The sequence below is a fragment of the Marmota marmota genome, unplaced genomic scaffold (assembly GCF_001458135.2).
Source record: "Marmota marmota marmota unplaced genomic scaffold, marMar, whole genome shotgun sequence".
In the NCBI taxonomy this organism is placed as follows: Eukaryota; Metazoa; Chordata; class Mammalia; order Rodentia; family Sciuridae; genus Marmota; species Marmota marmota.
This window is the reverse complement of record NW_026000037.1, coordinates 16,529,286-16,544,987: the sequence shown is the minus strand read 5'-3', so window position 1 is coordinate 16,544,987 and position 15,702 is coordinate 16,529,286. Positions and strand designations below refer to the sequence as shown.

Below are 15,702 nucleotides of genomic sequence, written 5' to 3'. Positions count from 1 at the left end.
CCTCCCCCTTCCTCCCCCTCCTCCCTCTCCCCCTCCATATTTTTTGTTGTCAGTGGATCTTTCTTTATATGCGGTGCTGAGAATCGAACCCAGTGCCTCACACGTGTTAAGCAAGCTATTACTGAGCTACAACCCCAGCCCTAGGCCCCACTTTTTAAAGGTAAACCACCTCTTAGTAGTGCCACTCTAGGAACCAAACCTTCAATTACTGTGGAAAAAAAAAAAAGGCTACTCAAACCACAGCTGTCTGTGTCAGTGTGAGGATGTGCTTTAGTGGCAAATCTTCCTTGTAAGTATTTCCTACATGGGCCTAAATGTGTTTTAGATTTGCATCTTGCTGTAGTTAGGGCCTGTTTGCGAGTAACCAAATTTGAACCTAATGTCTGCTTACCATGGAAATGCACATTAGAAAATCTAAACTAGGATTTATTGTTCTTTTCTAATCAGGACATTGTAGGAACTTCCTTCCTTGAATTATTTAGCCTGGGGCTCTAGAAAATTGCAGCTTATTCTAATGCTAACACAGGTCAAATATGACTAGAAAATTAGATTTATTGCAAGTGATCACATGGTCCATTTACTGTTTGAATAATCTACAGTTTATTTTCAGTTATTTTGCATTATCTGCTGTTATTTCACAAAGCCTTGTCTCCCTTGGTGTGCTGTTCCCACTGCATTCTTGCTTCTCCCTCATCCCATTGTGAGGGCTACTTCCTTCCCTTTAGATCTAGCTTAAAGCTAGTTTCTGGTTCAGGTACAGTAGTCTTGATCTTAAGAGAAAAATTTTTTTAAATATTTATTTAGTTGTAGGTGAACACACAGTATCTTTATGTGGTGCTGAGGATCGAACCCAGTGCCTCACACATGCGAGGCAAGCACATTACCACTGAGCTACAGCCTCAGCCCCTTAAGAGAAATTTGAGAAATTTTAGATCAGTAGTTCTCAGTTCTGGCTGCAAATTAAAATCACCCTAGATTTCTGGTCTCCACTCCTAGGCAATTTGATTTTATTGATATAGTGTAGAATCTGTACCTAGGGCTTTTTAAAATTTTTTGATTAGGGTCCTTGCAATCTTGATTTTTAATGCAGAGCTGAGGTCCATTATTTTAGACCATTGCCCTGGAATTGAACTTCAAGACATACAGACTGCCGAAGTAGTCTTGACCTGATTACTACAAATTCTATTCTGCTCAGCCTAGTTCTTTAGTATCTTCAGGAGTAGGCCCGGCCTCGCTGTTCCCTAGAGCCTTCCCTAATTCCCTTTGTTGTCTGTGAGCCCCGTCTAGTGGTTGGGGCCCTTGAAATCTTCCTTTAGCCTGCTTGGTTTTCTGTCTGTTGTCAACTCAATGCGTGTTGCATTGATTAGGGAAAGCTTCTTAGAGAACAGGATTCATCTTTCATCATAAAATATGGAGGAGATTTTCCTAAGTGGTGAGCTTTGGAGAAGGGCAGTGTCTATGTTGAAAAGATGAGGTTTGTGTGGGAGCAGAGAGTAGACCAACGTGTCCAAGCAGAGAATTCTGAGGAAGTTGAACACTGGAGACTGTCTTGGTCACCCTCCATGCTGAGCACCAGTATAACACCCACAGAGTTATAGTTTGGATCCGGAATGTCCCCATAGACCCCTTGGTTCACAGCCTATGACACTATTGAGGTGGTAGAACCTTTAGGTGGGACCTTGTGGGAGGAAGTTAGGTAATCGGGGGTTGTCCTTGGAGCAGATTCTGGGCCATCATGAGGTGAACAGGTTACCTCTGCCATGTTCTCTCACCATGATGAACTGTGCCACTACAGGCCCAAAGCAAGCAGGCCAAGTAACCAACCATGGACAGCAACCTCTGAAACTGGGAGCCAGAACAAACCTTTCCTTGTTATAAATTGTTTATCTCGGTGTTTTGTCATAGTGATGCAAAGCTGACTAACACAGTAGGCATCTAGTAAAATAATATTCAATAAACTAATACAAACACCCACAGCGAAATGATCTCATTTCAAATGACATTTTGAAGCTATACTTGAAAAGCCATAGTCTCTTCTTTTGGCTTCTACATTCGTTTTCTGTTGACTAACAACTTACCATAAAACCTAGCCACTGGAGACCACATACATTTATGACCTCTCAGTTTCTGTGGGTCAGCAGTCTGGCGTGTGTTCTCTGGGTCCTCTGCTTAGACTTTTACCAAGCTGAAACACAGCTGCTATCGGGGGCTTCCATCTCATCTAAGGCTCTGTTCTTGACAGAGTGCAGTTTCTCACAGGTATAGGACTGAGGAGCCTGCTTTCTTGCTTTCACAGAGGGGCCATTCACAGCTTGTGGCATGCTGCCCACCAGGACATGTGCTACTTCCTAATCAGCAGGAGAATATTTGAAGACATCATTTCCAGAAATGGATAAAAACTTTAATCTTTGTACTTAAGCAGTTCCAACTCTGAGTAAGAATTAAAGGAGAGGGAGAAAGGAAAGGATTCACCCCTAGGAACTTCAGATGGAACTTTTGAAAGCTAAAGGTAGAAACTGGAGAGCAGTAAGAAGGCATCATGCCCAAGGCATCCTCAGTAAGATTAGCAAATGATTTCTCATCTGAAACCCTGGGGAACAGAAGGCTGTAGGATAACATTCAGAGTGCTGAAAGAAAAACCATCAACCATGAATTGGCTGTTCAGCAAAACTCATCTTCATAGTTAAGGAAAAAATTTAAAAGCCAGTAGGAGAATCTCTCCAGCCTTGTCAGGACTCACCTGATCAGATCAGACCCACCCAGGTTACTCTCCCCTTTGATTTAACTCAAGAGTCAACCAATTAGGGGCCTTATTATATCCCCAAAATCTCTCTGCCACAGTGCCGCAGTCTGGCTGGGCACAAAATAACCGAGCCGCCACACAGCCTTGTAGGTTCAAAACAGGAACTCCTTTATTCTCCGCACTCCCATGCACGCGGCCTTCTCTCCTGACACACCACACACCAACCGGAATTCCCTCCTCCGGAAATCCCTCCTCCCGCACTTACTCAACCAATGGGAACTCTCCGGAAATCCTCGTGAGAACTCCAGAGTAGCGGGAGAGTAGCAGGCCAAGGTGAACAGCAGGGGTCTAATATACAGTTGAATACACAGCTTAACATAACCATTATCATCTCAATGGCTTGCTCTCAACCACTCCATTCTGGCAAAAATGCCATGCCTCATTCCAACTCTCAGCTATGGCTCTCAGCACCACAGTGCACATAGAGGAGAAGATTGCGTAGGTGTATACATGAGCACCATCCTCACATTGCCTACCAAGGCTTTGGTGTCTCTTTCAGTGGGTTGACCCTATTCTTCCATAATTATTTGGTAAGTCCTAGCCCCCACGTGTTGACTCGAAAAATTCAGGAAATGGAGAAATGGCAAAGAAACCTAGGAAGCATAAAGATGCTGTTGGCTCGAACAGAAAAAGTATATAAATGGCCTTAAAGCTGAAATTTCTAAATGACTTTAAAAAAAAAATCTCTCAGGTAGCAGAGCCTGATCAAAAAGCTAAGGGTTTGATCATCAGATTTCAGTTTCCACTTAATTACAGCTCTCAAGCCTTATTTTGACCTCTGAATTTCCACCTCATCATATGAAACGAGAGTATTCCTGCTTCCAGGAAGGTTTGGAATCATTGAATAAAGAACCTAGTAAATGATTGAGGGTCTCAGATTCTTATTATTCCCAACTTTTGATTTTATGTGCCTCGGTGATTTCATGTAAGAAGCCAGATTGCTTTTCCAGCCTACAGCCGGCTTGGTTAAGCACTCTCTGCCTCTCTCTGATCCCCTCCCCTCCCACTTTCCTGTTTGCCAGTCCCAGCTTCAGCGTAGTCGAGTAGGGGAGGATTTCCCCACTAGGTCAGCATCCACCTGTTCTGGGCCTGGAGAAGGAAACTTGGAAGAAAATTGTAAACAGGTAGACCGGAAACCGCGTACTAATTCCAAACAGCATACTTCATTGTTTGTGTTTATTAGATTATTAATACCAGTTACCAGAAAGATTTTGAAGAACCAAAAATTAATACAATACTGTGTGAGCGTGTGTGTGCTCCTGTCTCATTGTTGATGTTGGGATGTTGTCTGATTAACCACCTTTCCAGCAGGACAGTGGTGTTGACTGTAGACCACCACCACACCGTGGTTCAATGGGATGGTGAAAAGGAGAGATACTAAATGAGGAAGGTCTGAAGGTTTTGAAATACCTTTTATTTGGTGATCTATGAAGCAATTTTAATAACAACCTCTGAAACCAGCAATAAAGAGATGTTTAATAAATTAGAAAACTCTTTGCTTTTTCTCCCAAATTTTAAGTTTCCCCAAATTAATATCAACACTGAAGCATTTGCTAAAGCTTCATCTACATCCTGTCTGCTAGGAAGAATTTCTTCCTGCAGTGAGGTATACAGCATTCAAGGCAGTTGGCAGCCCAGGAGTTCTCTTCAGGCCATATCACTAAGATGTGAAGAACCTTTTTTCCCATCCTGCCCCCAAATCCCACTATAAGGGTGTGACTGAGAATCATTTCCTCTAAAGTTGCATTTGATCCTTAAAGTTGCCCCGGAGTTGTCCATTAGAAAAAGCCAGCTGCACTCTGAAACTTTTTGCATCTAGCCTCAGGTGGAGGCAGCAGTAGAGGGTGCACATGGGGCATCCCACCATTGGCACCTGCACTGAGTGTGAGCTACTTCCCAGGCTGTTCTGTGGGTGCATCTCTCCAAGGAGCTCCATATGTGGACTTGTTCTTTTAATAAAATCATATTGTTGGTATGATAGGTAGAACCCACTTTTCTTCCTTGCCCAGTTCTAATATTTTGACTTTTCACTATCTCAGAGGGGCATAGATAAAATATTTTATGACCAAAAAGTCTTATTCTCTGTACAGCTTCAATTTAAGATATAATTTTTAAAGAACATACTTAAATGATACTTGCCATTTCTGGAGCTTGGATCTCATTAGGAAAAGATTTTACTTAGAAAGCACCATAAACCAATGACTTTTAAAAACTATATAAAATCGTTTGCATTTACATTTTGAAAAATGAGCCTTATTCATCTATACATCTAAGACACACACACACACAAGCACATCTGTCTAACTAGGTATAGTTTCAGAATTCCCTGTTTCTATTTGATTTCTTATTAAAACTCAATATTGGAATTATTGAAAACAGACTGGATATGGGTCAGAAGTGAAAAGTCTATTGTGCACTTTCTTTTTTTAAATTTTTATTTAACCCAGAAACCCTTACCACTTACCACCTTATCACTGAGCCACATCCCCAGCCCCTCCCCCTTTTTTTCTTCTTCTTCTTTTATTTATTAATTTTTTGAGTCAGGGTTCTCACTAAGTTGCTTAGAGCCATTGCGTGCCTGGCCATTGTGCACTTTCTTTACCCGCAGAGATAATTGTTGCTCATAGTAGGTAGCCATGAATTTACATAATTTTTAGACCTGCTGTTTTGCAGTCCTCCTATTCCTGAAAGATCTTTCATATTTTACAATTTGCTTCATGAAAAACATCAAGTTAGTGGCATTAGATAACCTATAATTTTGGGAAGAAATGTGGTCTCTTAAAGACAATGGCACATTTCACATAAAGATATATTATTTAAGAATTCATTGGTACATTTTATAGTTTGCAAATGCCATTTTCAGTCCTCAAAATCTAAGTGCCTGTCCTTTTTTAATAAATTGTCAATGTGGATGTTGTTTCCTGCTAAAATTCCAGCCCTTTCATTCTTTCTCCTTGCAGTGTAGTTTTTCCTGCATGTTTTTTTTCCCTAACATCTAATGAAATGTTTTAAATACACAGGTTACTTTGCATGATATTTGAAATTTGTTCTGTTATACAAAGGTACAAATCATGTTAACAGTACATTAAATTGGTTGTGAAATAGATTCCTTCATGTAATGATGCAAATATATTAGTAAGGAAATGCAGAAAAGTATATTTTAGTACAACCAGTAATATTGTTTTTTTGCCTGTATCACAAAAGTACACTTGTCACTTGTGATTTAACTTGGGTGGAAAGGCTATTACTGACTATCTTTGGAGATCAAGGGAAAAGATAGTGTGCTTTTTGCCCAATACTTTGCTTTAATGAATGCTTTTGAAATGCTGAAAAAGTAATTTTTTATTCTGTTAGTCAACTGATACTTTTTAATTTGGGTCTTTGAATTTTTTTTTCTTTCTGCAGCCACAAAAGTAATCTTGTCCTAACTGGACCTAGAATTAATTTTAACATTGTAAAAGCATTGAGGTATTTTTTTGTATTTCTTTTTCCCAGAGAATTCTCAGCAAGCACATTTTTATAAAATATTTCCTGTCATGGGAAAAAGTATTTCAAATAATGACTGCAGTTCTGAAAAATATAGTCTTAAAAAGACTTTATGCTCTTAATTAAAAATGAATAAAAAAGTTATTGTATCCACAATAACAGTTTTTCATAATTTTTTTCCTTCCTCTCGACTCTTAGAAATCAATAAATGCCAATCGGGTATTTACCAAAATTTTCTTTTGGCTTAGCTTTTGTAAATCAAGACCCTTGTAAATTAATTAATTCCTCCTTGGGCATTGCCTTTTTTTTTTTTTTTTTGGTATACTAGGGATTGAACCCAGGGATACTTCAGCACTGAGTTACAATTTCCAGTCTTCTTAATTTTGAGACAGGCTCTTGCTAAATTGTTAATGCTAGTCTCTTACTTGTGGTCTTCCTGCCTCAGCCTCCAGAGTGGTTGAGATTGCAGCTATGTGCCACCATGCCTAGCTCAGGCATTGCTTTTTAACTCATATTGCCTGCTACTAAATCAGTACCGCAGAAAGCACTTGCTAGAAAGCCTGATTTCACCTGGTACTCTTTTATCAGCTAATTGCTTCCCATCTGCTGCCAGCAGGTCCTGTAATAGTCCTGCAGTGTGTTGTCTCAATTAATAAAGAAAAGTAAACACTTTCCAGAAGGCAAAAGAGCACGTTTTTTTACTTAATACCACCTCATGTCCCATGTTTACTTTTCAGATGTATTTAAACTCTCCTCTTTATTGCTTAGTATTGCTTAGTCAAGAGAAATGGGGTTGAAGGAAGGAAGTTTCTTAGGATAACCAAACAGCCACTTATTTGAAATTTATTCTTTCTAGTTTACACTGGGAGCCCTATTCAGGTCTAACTTCTTAGATGGGGAGCGAGCAATCTTAAGCTTTTAAAATTTTTTTGATTGTTTTATTTATCTGTTTATCAAGTTTATAGTCAAACACAGTGATGTAGGCCTGTAATCCCAGTGCTCGGGAGGCTGAGGCAAGACGATTGCAAGTTCAAGACCAGCTTCAGCAACTTAGTGAGAGCCTACAAACTTGACAAGACCCTGTCTCAAAATTAAAAAAAAAAAAAAAAGTCTGGGCATGTGGCTCAGTGATTAAGTGCTCCTGGGTTCAATCTCTGTTACCAAAAACAAACCAAACAACTCTAATAAACATTTTGATGGAAATTAACTCTGATTCTTCTTCTAGGCAGCACAGATTGTGCTCATCTCTCTGTTTGAATTGAACACTCCGGAATTTACCATGTTACTTGGTGCCTTGCCCAAAACATTCCAGGATGGTGCCACCAAACTCCTGCATAACCACCTCAAGAACTCCAGTAACACGAGTGTGGTGAGTGCTGGCTGCAGTTGGTGCCCCAGTGCTCATCGTGACCCTTGGGTGTCCCATATCTAGCACTCACACTGAGAGGAGAGCCAGCTGCCTTGTTCTCTCTGCTTGTAGATTGTGGTATTCCTCAAGGTGGGATCATGTCTGATCCTGGCATATTCCTGAAGAATGAATGAACCTGACACTGATAACAGCCTTTTTCTTAGTTTGTTTAATCAGTTAAATTTTTACTAGATCATATTTACTCATTCTTTGAGTCCCTCTTACCTTTTAACACTAAAAGAGGCAAAATACTCAGTCATGTCTGTTACTTTAACACAGCTGATTCAGTCATTCAGCTCTAAGAATGCCTGTATCCAGTTTTGGTTTATATGCACTCAAAATGGGCCCTGTGATTCTGGGAGAGGGAGTTATTGTGGCAAATTTTACACATTTACACATGAGTTTAAAAACCAAGAGAAAAGGGGGGTTGTATTCTATAGAAAGAATTTGGATAACTTTTGCTTACTCTGCTTTCACCCCAGGGATCTCCAAGCAATACAATTGGCCGGACGCCCTCCCGACACCCCAGCAGCAGGACCAGCCCTCTGACCTCACCTACCAACTGTTCCCATGGGGGTCTATCACCAAGGTAAGCTCACTTCCACAAAAATGAAGAAACAAAAGGACCCCAATGTCTGTGCAGCCTGTTTCTGGATTTTTAGACTAAATTTATTGTCAAAAAGAGTATTGACTCAGAAGACAATGGTTTCTTAGTCCTTGCTCCACTAGTACCTGGGATCCTGGGCAAAGGGGTAAAATGAGAAGTTTGTGCTAAATGTTCTTCTAGTTCTATATGCTCCCTAATACTCCAGACTGCTGCACATTCTTGGCAAATAAATTGCAGAGCAGAAAGGCACTGCATGGATCACCTCTGAGTCCCCTGTTTGGGGCGGGGGGTGGGGGGATGGACTGGGGGCTGTCTACCACTGAGCCAACCCTTTTCTTTTTTTGAGACAGGGACTCACTAAAATTGTTGAGGCTGTCTTTGAACTTACAATCTCTTGTCCCAGCCTCCAAGTCACTGAGAGGACAGGCATGTGCCACCATACCTTGTTTAACACTTACAAATTTTAAAACTAGAAGCTCATCTAGTACTGTTTGCATAGAATCCATGAGGAAGTTTATTACCTGTTCTCCAAGTGATAGGAGAACCTGAAGGTGTTTATTTAATCAGAGAGACCCTCTATCATCAGTCCTTACTAAGTCTGGTCTACTTTTTCCAACCATTTGGCCATTCCAAGCATAGTTGCTCTCCTGTTTGAAGCAAAATGCCAGGCTGGAGGATTGTGATTTAAAATCTGAGAATTAAATTGCATCAGCATGGCCAGGCATGGTGGTGCATACCTATAATCCTAGTGACTTGGGAGGCTGAGGCAGGAGGATTCCAAGTTTTGAGGACAGCCTCAGCAACTATTTTTTAAAAAGAGCGGGGGATGTGGCTCAGTGGTAAAGTGTTTCTGAGTTCAATTCCCATTACCCAAAAAGAAAGAAAGAAAAATTGGATCAGCATATTCAGACTCCTGTTGGGACCATGCAACGATGGCCTTATAGAATCTGGAACAGTGACTTCAAAAGAGAAAACACTTTGCCATGGCATCTTTAGATAACACTTCTCCATCTCACCAGAGCCTTTAGAAGTCTGTATAGTGGCTTTAGTGACTCCCTCCCATAACTTGGCCCCAGAGGTCTGAATTTTTCTGGACCAGCAATGTTCACACACACTGTGAAGTCCAGCTCTTTGGGCTCACTCACAGTAAGAACCAAGAGGCTTTTGTCCTGAGGATTACTGGCACCAAGATCTTAAAATGAAACTGAAGTACTACCATTTTCCCTTTAAGTTTTTACCTCTTTGTTTTAAAATTTATATTTTTAAAATTATATTGTTAAATGATCCCACCTCACAGACTCCTTCCTTACCACTGAACCTCTTCATTTCCTCAGTTACCCATTTTGGAGTATATCAAATTTGCATTTTTCTCTTGGTGAAATGCAATAGTTTCTACTGCCTTATGTGTATCCCTCCAAATGTCCCCATTCTATAAGTATAACGAAGTCTGATGTGCTAATCTCCAAGTCTGGTCTGTGCTGTCAGGATTCCAAGCAGACTGTTAAGAGTTGAGGCCAGAAACTAATGAACCATATGTCTGATTTTCCCCAGGTGAGAATGGGAGTCCACCAGCTTTCTTTTCTTTCTTTTTTTAATGCTAAGATCTGTATCTAAATTATATGGTTTGTCTTAAATGACTAGGATCCAGTGCTGATAGTACAATTTTATAGAAATTTGCATTCTCTATGAATTGTTGCCTTCATCTAGATGTTATACTTCTACAACATTAATTGCAAAATCTGTTCTTCCATAATATACATTTCATATATCTTTTACTTATTGCATTACTAGGGTGTCACATTCTTCAGGTAATAAGCCACAAGATATAACTCAAATTAAGTATCTTATTTTTCTATACACTAGTAGCCTAGGTGAAACTTTGAAGAGGGCTGTTAGTGGAATCCCAAAGAACTGGCTAGAAAATAGTCTTCATGGATCTTCAAATCATTAAAAATTTTAGTTTACTTTTTCAACTCACCATTCCTCTTTAATTGGCCTCATCTTAATTATTAACTGTTAGGATTACAGAATAATAGGAGAAATTAAGAGATTTATATTCAGTATTAAAAATCCAAATGTGGCCTACATATTTTCTTGTGGACAAATTCTTCTTTAGAGAATTATTTACATAGCTTCTTTCTTTAAAAAAAAAAAAAAAAATGACCTGCAATTCAGTGCTGAAATAGCCAAATGACTATAGTCAACTTGAGCTCAATAGGAGAAATTATTTTTCTTACAACAGAGGGTGTCCTGCAATGGGGGACATGCCTCATGTTGTTGTGGCACTAGAAGAAATAAGAAAAACTCAAATAGGCTACAAACTGTCTAACAGGAAAAGAAGTGAATTCTTACACTAATAAGAGAATGGGTATTTGCCATGTTCTAAGGAGGCGAGAAACAAGGTCTGCAGTACACAGTCTCAGCAATTTTTCTGAGCAGTGCTCTTGAAATAAAATCTGCCATACCATGTTATGTTTTTATTCATATATAGTTGTCAATGGGCCTTTATTTTATTTATTTATATGTGATGCTGAGAATCGAAACCAGTGCCTCACACATGCTAGTTAAGCGCTCTACCACTGAGCCACCACCCTTGCCCTAGGTTTTTATTCTTAAGGGGAAAGTTATCACCAATCATTTGTTTTTAATCTAATTTTGAGTGTCAAAATGAACTAGGATTTTTGATCATTTTCACAGTTTTTTGGTGCAAAATTTTTATGCTTGGATCATGGTAATTATAAAGAACCTTTCCAAAATGGTGAATAAATCTAATTTGATAGAGTTTCAAAACATCATGGGTAAGGAAGTCTTTTTTATCAGCCTAATACTATCAGAGATGCCATCGATAACAGGTTAAACTTTTGTAAAACATCCCTTTAATGACTACCTGTTACCAACTAATTGTTGTTGATATTTAGTGAGATTTATGAACTGTGTTTTTCATTATTAAATACATTTATGTTTAAGCTCATTTTACGTGGTATGATTTTATGGCAAATGAAAAACAGAGTTGCAAAGAGCTTCAGAAATTATCTGAAGTTCATTCCCATCGAGAAAACAAAGCAGGTGAGGGTTTTGCTCCAGACTGCTGCACATTCTTGGCAAATATATTGTAGAGCAGAAAGGCACTGCATAGATCACCTCTGAGTCCCCTGGCAATGGAAAGTAATTTTAGGTGGATTTTACATTTTTCTGTCAAAGAATCCAAAGCATCCATAGAATCAAAATAGGAGTTAGCAGGGAGCCTCTGCCCTGTACTTGCAGATGGGCACATCTGTTTGGTCTTCATCCATCAGCAGAACCCCAGCTTGAGGGTGTCACCATATTCCTCTAGTGCCCAACCCCCTGTGTGACATGGAGGGCTTCAGACCCTCCATGCCACAGTGACCTCTTATCTCCACACCGTATTTTCCTTATAAAATAGGGACCTTAACAAAAGCACATGCTGGGGCTCCCCTGTTGGCCAAGGCAGGACTGCTCCACAGAAGCCCCGCCTCATACCATGAACTTCACCCCACGTTCTCACCCCACTTCCCAGCCAGCTCAGCTCCTGCCTCCCGGTCTCTCGCTCCACCCTTTAGATTGCAACTGAGCTTGGACATTTCCATCATGGTCTCTGCAAGCCTAAGTCAGCTAGTGACATTTGGGAAGTGAAGACAAATACCTGTATTTTAGTGAGAATTTTAGTTCTCATATCAAGTAATACTAGCAGACGAATCAGATTCCTAAACTGGCCAGCTGAGGCTAAATGCCCCAAACAAGGTTCTGCCATTCTTTTAGAAAAAAGTGCCTATCTCTGAACTCTGATTGGATTGCAGCCTCAGAGCACTCTGTCCCATACCAGGTTGCTCTCTGTCCGAATAGCATGGTTTCTAAGTCTCCCTGGTGTGCTCACTCTGGTCCCATTTGAACCGAGGCCCAATAATTCCTCTTTCTAAATAACTGGTGAGTTGTCCAAAACTGAACATCCATATTTTCTTGTGCGTTAAGTGTTTATAATGCTCTTCCCAGCTCAAGCAGCAGGTACACACACTCTCTTTCATAGTTCACACATGCACTGTCAGATTCACAGATTCACAAACTCTCACAGGCACACTTGGAATCTCATGTGACTTTTAGGTGGTAAATGCGTCCTGTGGTTGGCAGAGAAGAGAATGAAGCAGTCTTATTAAGGACCAACTATAAAACAAAATGTGTTCTTTTTCTCTGTATGGTGAAGTGTTAATTTTGTTCCAGCTAAGTTTGATAGAACTTTTTTCAAGGAAAGAGGAGCATGTAAGGCACTTAGAATGTAGCGTCTTCCCTCCCCTGCCCTGTGCCTTCTGTGTTTCTCTCTCTGATTTTCCTCTTCTGATCACTGCAGTCGGTTGTGGGGTTGGAGTGCCGATGGGTTATCGAAGCACCCACCTCCCTTTTCTCAGCCTAACTCCATTCCCACCGCTCCCTCCCACAAGACTCTCAGGCGCTCTTACTCTCCCAGGTAACACCCTACCTGTTAAACTTGTCTGAGGTGTCACAATATTATTACATTTCCACGGTCGTCTCAGGTGTTTTGGAAGGCCTCTCAGCTCCTCCACCGTGATTCCTGCCTCAGCTTAGCCTAGCAGGAGTAGAGCCTTGGTGAGAAGTGTGAGCAGGTGTGTGACCTGGGCCAAATCTCATGAACTAGTATGTGCCATGTCTCAGCGACAATGACAGTGACCCTTTTATCACCTGACCAGATTCATCACTGTCTGCTCTCACGAGTATTTTGGCCCAGTGCACTGCTCAGCCCCTAGAAGCAGCTCAGGAAAGGTAGTTGAGAGTGGGAACAGTCTCCTTAGCAGGTTTCTCGGGCACAAGAGGCTTTCCACCCTGGAGCGCACAAGACCTGCGCTTCCCTGAACCTCACAGGTGGCCGTCAGCCCTTCTGTTACTGCATGGACTGACTTCCTTTCTCACGTACTGTGTCACATGGTGATACTCTTGAGCACGCAGATCCAGACAGAAGTCCCAAGAGATGGCATCACTGTTGCTTCTCACTAAAGAATGACCCCTTCCCAGCAGGAAAGCTATTGGTCATCTTGCAAGCCCATCATCAGTGCTGAGTGACATTCCCTGATGCTGGTTGACTGTGGCAGTATTAGGCATCTAGAAGAAGAAAGTGTGCTTCTCTCAGGTATTAAGGCAGATGATAGGTCTGCAGGACCAAGAAGGATCTGTGTAATACTACAGATGCCTGATTAGGGGCTCTTGAGTGCAGAGATGAGACAGTCGTTTGCCAGAAGCCCGTAATTACATGAGCAGAGCACCAGGCAGTCTGGCTGTCACTGTGCTTTCAAAGAAGAGTTTGTGCCCTCTGTGATAGAATGAGGATTCAAAAAGCAAACAACAACAAAAACAGTCTGAAGTTTTGAATTGCTTCACAGATAGCTTTTGCACAGAAGATTTGCATTCCTGCTTTTATGTCCCCAGAACAACAAAACTGAACACAGTATACAGGTTAACAGATGCTTTCACATCTTTCTTTTGAAGCTCTCACAGGTCTGAAAGTAACTTGTAAAATGTTCAGAGAACCCTGTGGTGACTGTTTCTAGATATGCAAGTTTAAGCCAAGCAGAGAACACTGCTCTCTTTAATATTAACAAAATTTGTCACTTTTTTAAGTTAACCTTGCCTTGTAGTTTGGATCAGTTTACTGATAGTCTTCCAATATATTGCCCTGCATGCTAAGCCTCAGCCCCAGCCAGCCAACAGGGCTGTCTCTAGAATCATCCCATTCCTAGAATCATCTTTCCCATAAACACAAAATAATGTATATTGATCTAACTCACCAGTGGATAACACTTTAAAAAGGAGTCTGTGTCCATCTTTTTGCTCTGTGCCAAAACCCCACTGATTTTATCACTAAGTGATTTTCTTAGTCCCCATATCTATTATTCTTAATCTACAAAATGACAAAGAGGAAAGCTTCAGCAAGCAGCTTCCTCTCTTTCTTGTTTCTTCTTGGAGACTTGACCCTGCACTTCTCCCCACTCCTGATAGGACAATTCCAGAGCTGTATTCAGCTGCAGTATTGGGTAACATGGTCTGACCTCAGGTTAATGACTGTTAACAGATAGAATAACTTCCTAATCTAAAGAACTCTGAGGAAGCACTTTGGGGTTTAATCCGAGTGCTTACAGGTGATCAGGACCTGGCCTTTGACCTAAAGACTTTGTGCTGTGATCATCTAGGGCCTGACACAGACCACGGTGCAGGCAGCTAATGGAGTTTCTTCTCAGTAGGCTTCTGGGCCCTCCTGCTGTCCCTGAGAAGTGCTTTCAAGCCCACTCCCTGACAACAATCTTCCTGGGAAGACCCTTCCTCCCTGTGAAGTGAGGGCTTCTAGTATTGATTGGGAAAGGCAAGTCAAGCCAAAGCATAGAACAGCAGAGAAAGTAACTGTTCCCTGGTTGGAAAGCAGTATGTCTCTCACCTAGAGCTCACCATTTTAGCTTCATACCAAGGAGATACTTCAAAGCTCAATCTAGTGATCCTGAAGGAGTCCTGTTTGAAGTGGGTTTATTCATTAAAAGTGAGAAGGAGGAACATTAACTGGCAGAATCCTTTATTTTCTTATCTTCAAAAGAGGCTGTTTATAATGGTAAAGTCAATTGAACTGAAATGAACTGTTTGAAGAAAGTTCAGGTTGAGAATCATGACATGAATTTATCTGAAAGCCAACATTCTCTGAAGCGACACATGGAAAATAATATTGTGACATCCCGTAAAAAACTGACATTCTGCCAGACTGCCTCTTGTCCATCCATCACTTTCAGTTTTTTTGGTTTTGTTTTTTACTTTTGCATGGGCTATGCTATTATTTTTTGATTATTGTGACTAAAAGTATTTTAAGGCATTTTTTTACACCTTGTATATATATTTTGTTTGAGTCATAATTCTCAGTCTTTATATATGAAATAGTGTACTGGTCAGATGTATAAATTCCTTTGTCTGGAAGTAAGCTGGTATTGCAGCGTTCCTAGGAAAGGGGGCTGGGAGGGGGCTCTGCTTCCCAGTCGTGCTTTCTGCATATCCAGGGATACTGCCTTGGGGACAACCTTGTGAACTTAGAAGAAGTTGATATCTTGAATTTTGTTCAGGTTCTTATTCTACCTTTTGTTAGAATATAGATGGAGTTTCACTTGCAGATGTGTTCAAGTTCACATTTATTCATTTGGTACCAGAGCAAGGCTTTGAGTTGGCATGTGTTTTTGTGAACTCTTCAAATATAGTCTGGGTGTGTGTTTTCTTTCATTTGTCAAGAAAGAACGATCCTGTCTGGGCCAGTTTTGCCATCTTAGACATAGCTTCCATCTCTGGAAGGAGTTCAGATGTACTGCAGAAGCCAAGCCAGCCTTAGAAGACACTGGATTG

At 40.8% G+C, this 15,702-nt stretch overlaps 1 protein-coding gene across 27 annotated transcripts in view; it reads left to right on the top strand.

The window, feature by feature from the left end:
* Clasp1 (cytoplasmic linker associated protein 1) overlaps nucleotides 1-15,702 on the top strand; it is a 259,501-nt gene that overhangs the window by 206,514 nt on the left and 37,285 nt on the right. For 16 of the 27 annotated variants that reach the window (XM_048812118.1, XM_048812112.1, XM_048812107.1 and 13 more), the window contains 2 exons: nucleotides 7,515-7,658; nucleotides 8,180-8,286. In XM_048812118.1, the coding sequence (XP_048668075.1) occupies nucleotides 7,515-7,658; nucleotides 8,180-8,286 (251 nt within the window). Of the gene's footprint in view, nucleotides 1-3,825; nucleotides 3,928-7,514; nucleotides 7,659-8,179; nucleotides 8,287-12,667; nucleotides 12,785-15,702 lie in introns of all 27 variants that reach the window. The other 11 variants (XM_048812111.1, XM_048812104.1, XM_048812102.1 and 8 more) reach the window with 2 other exon arrangements.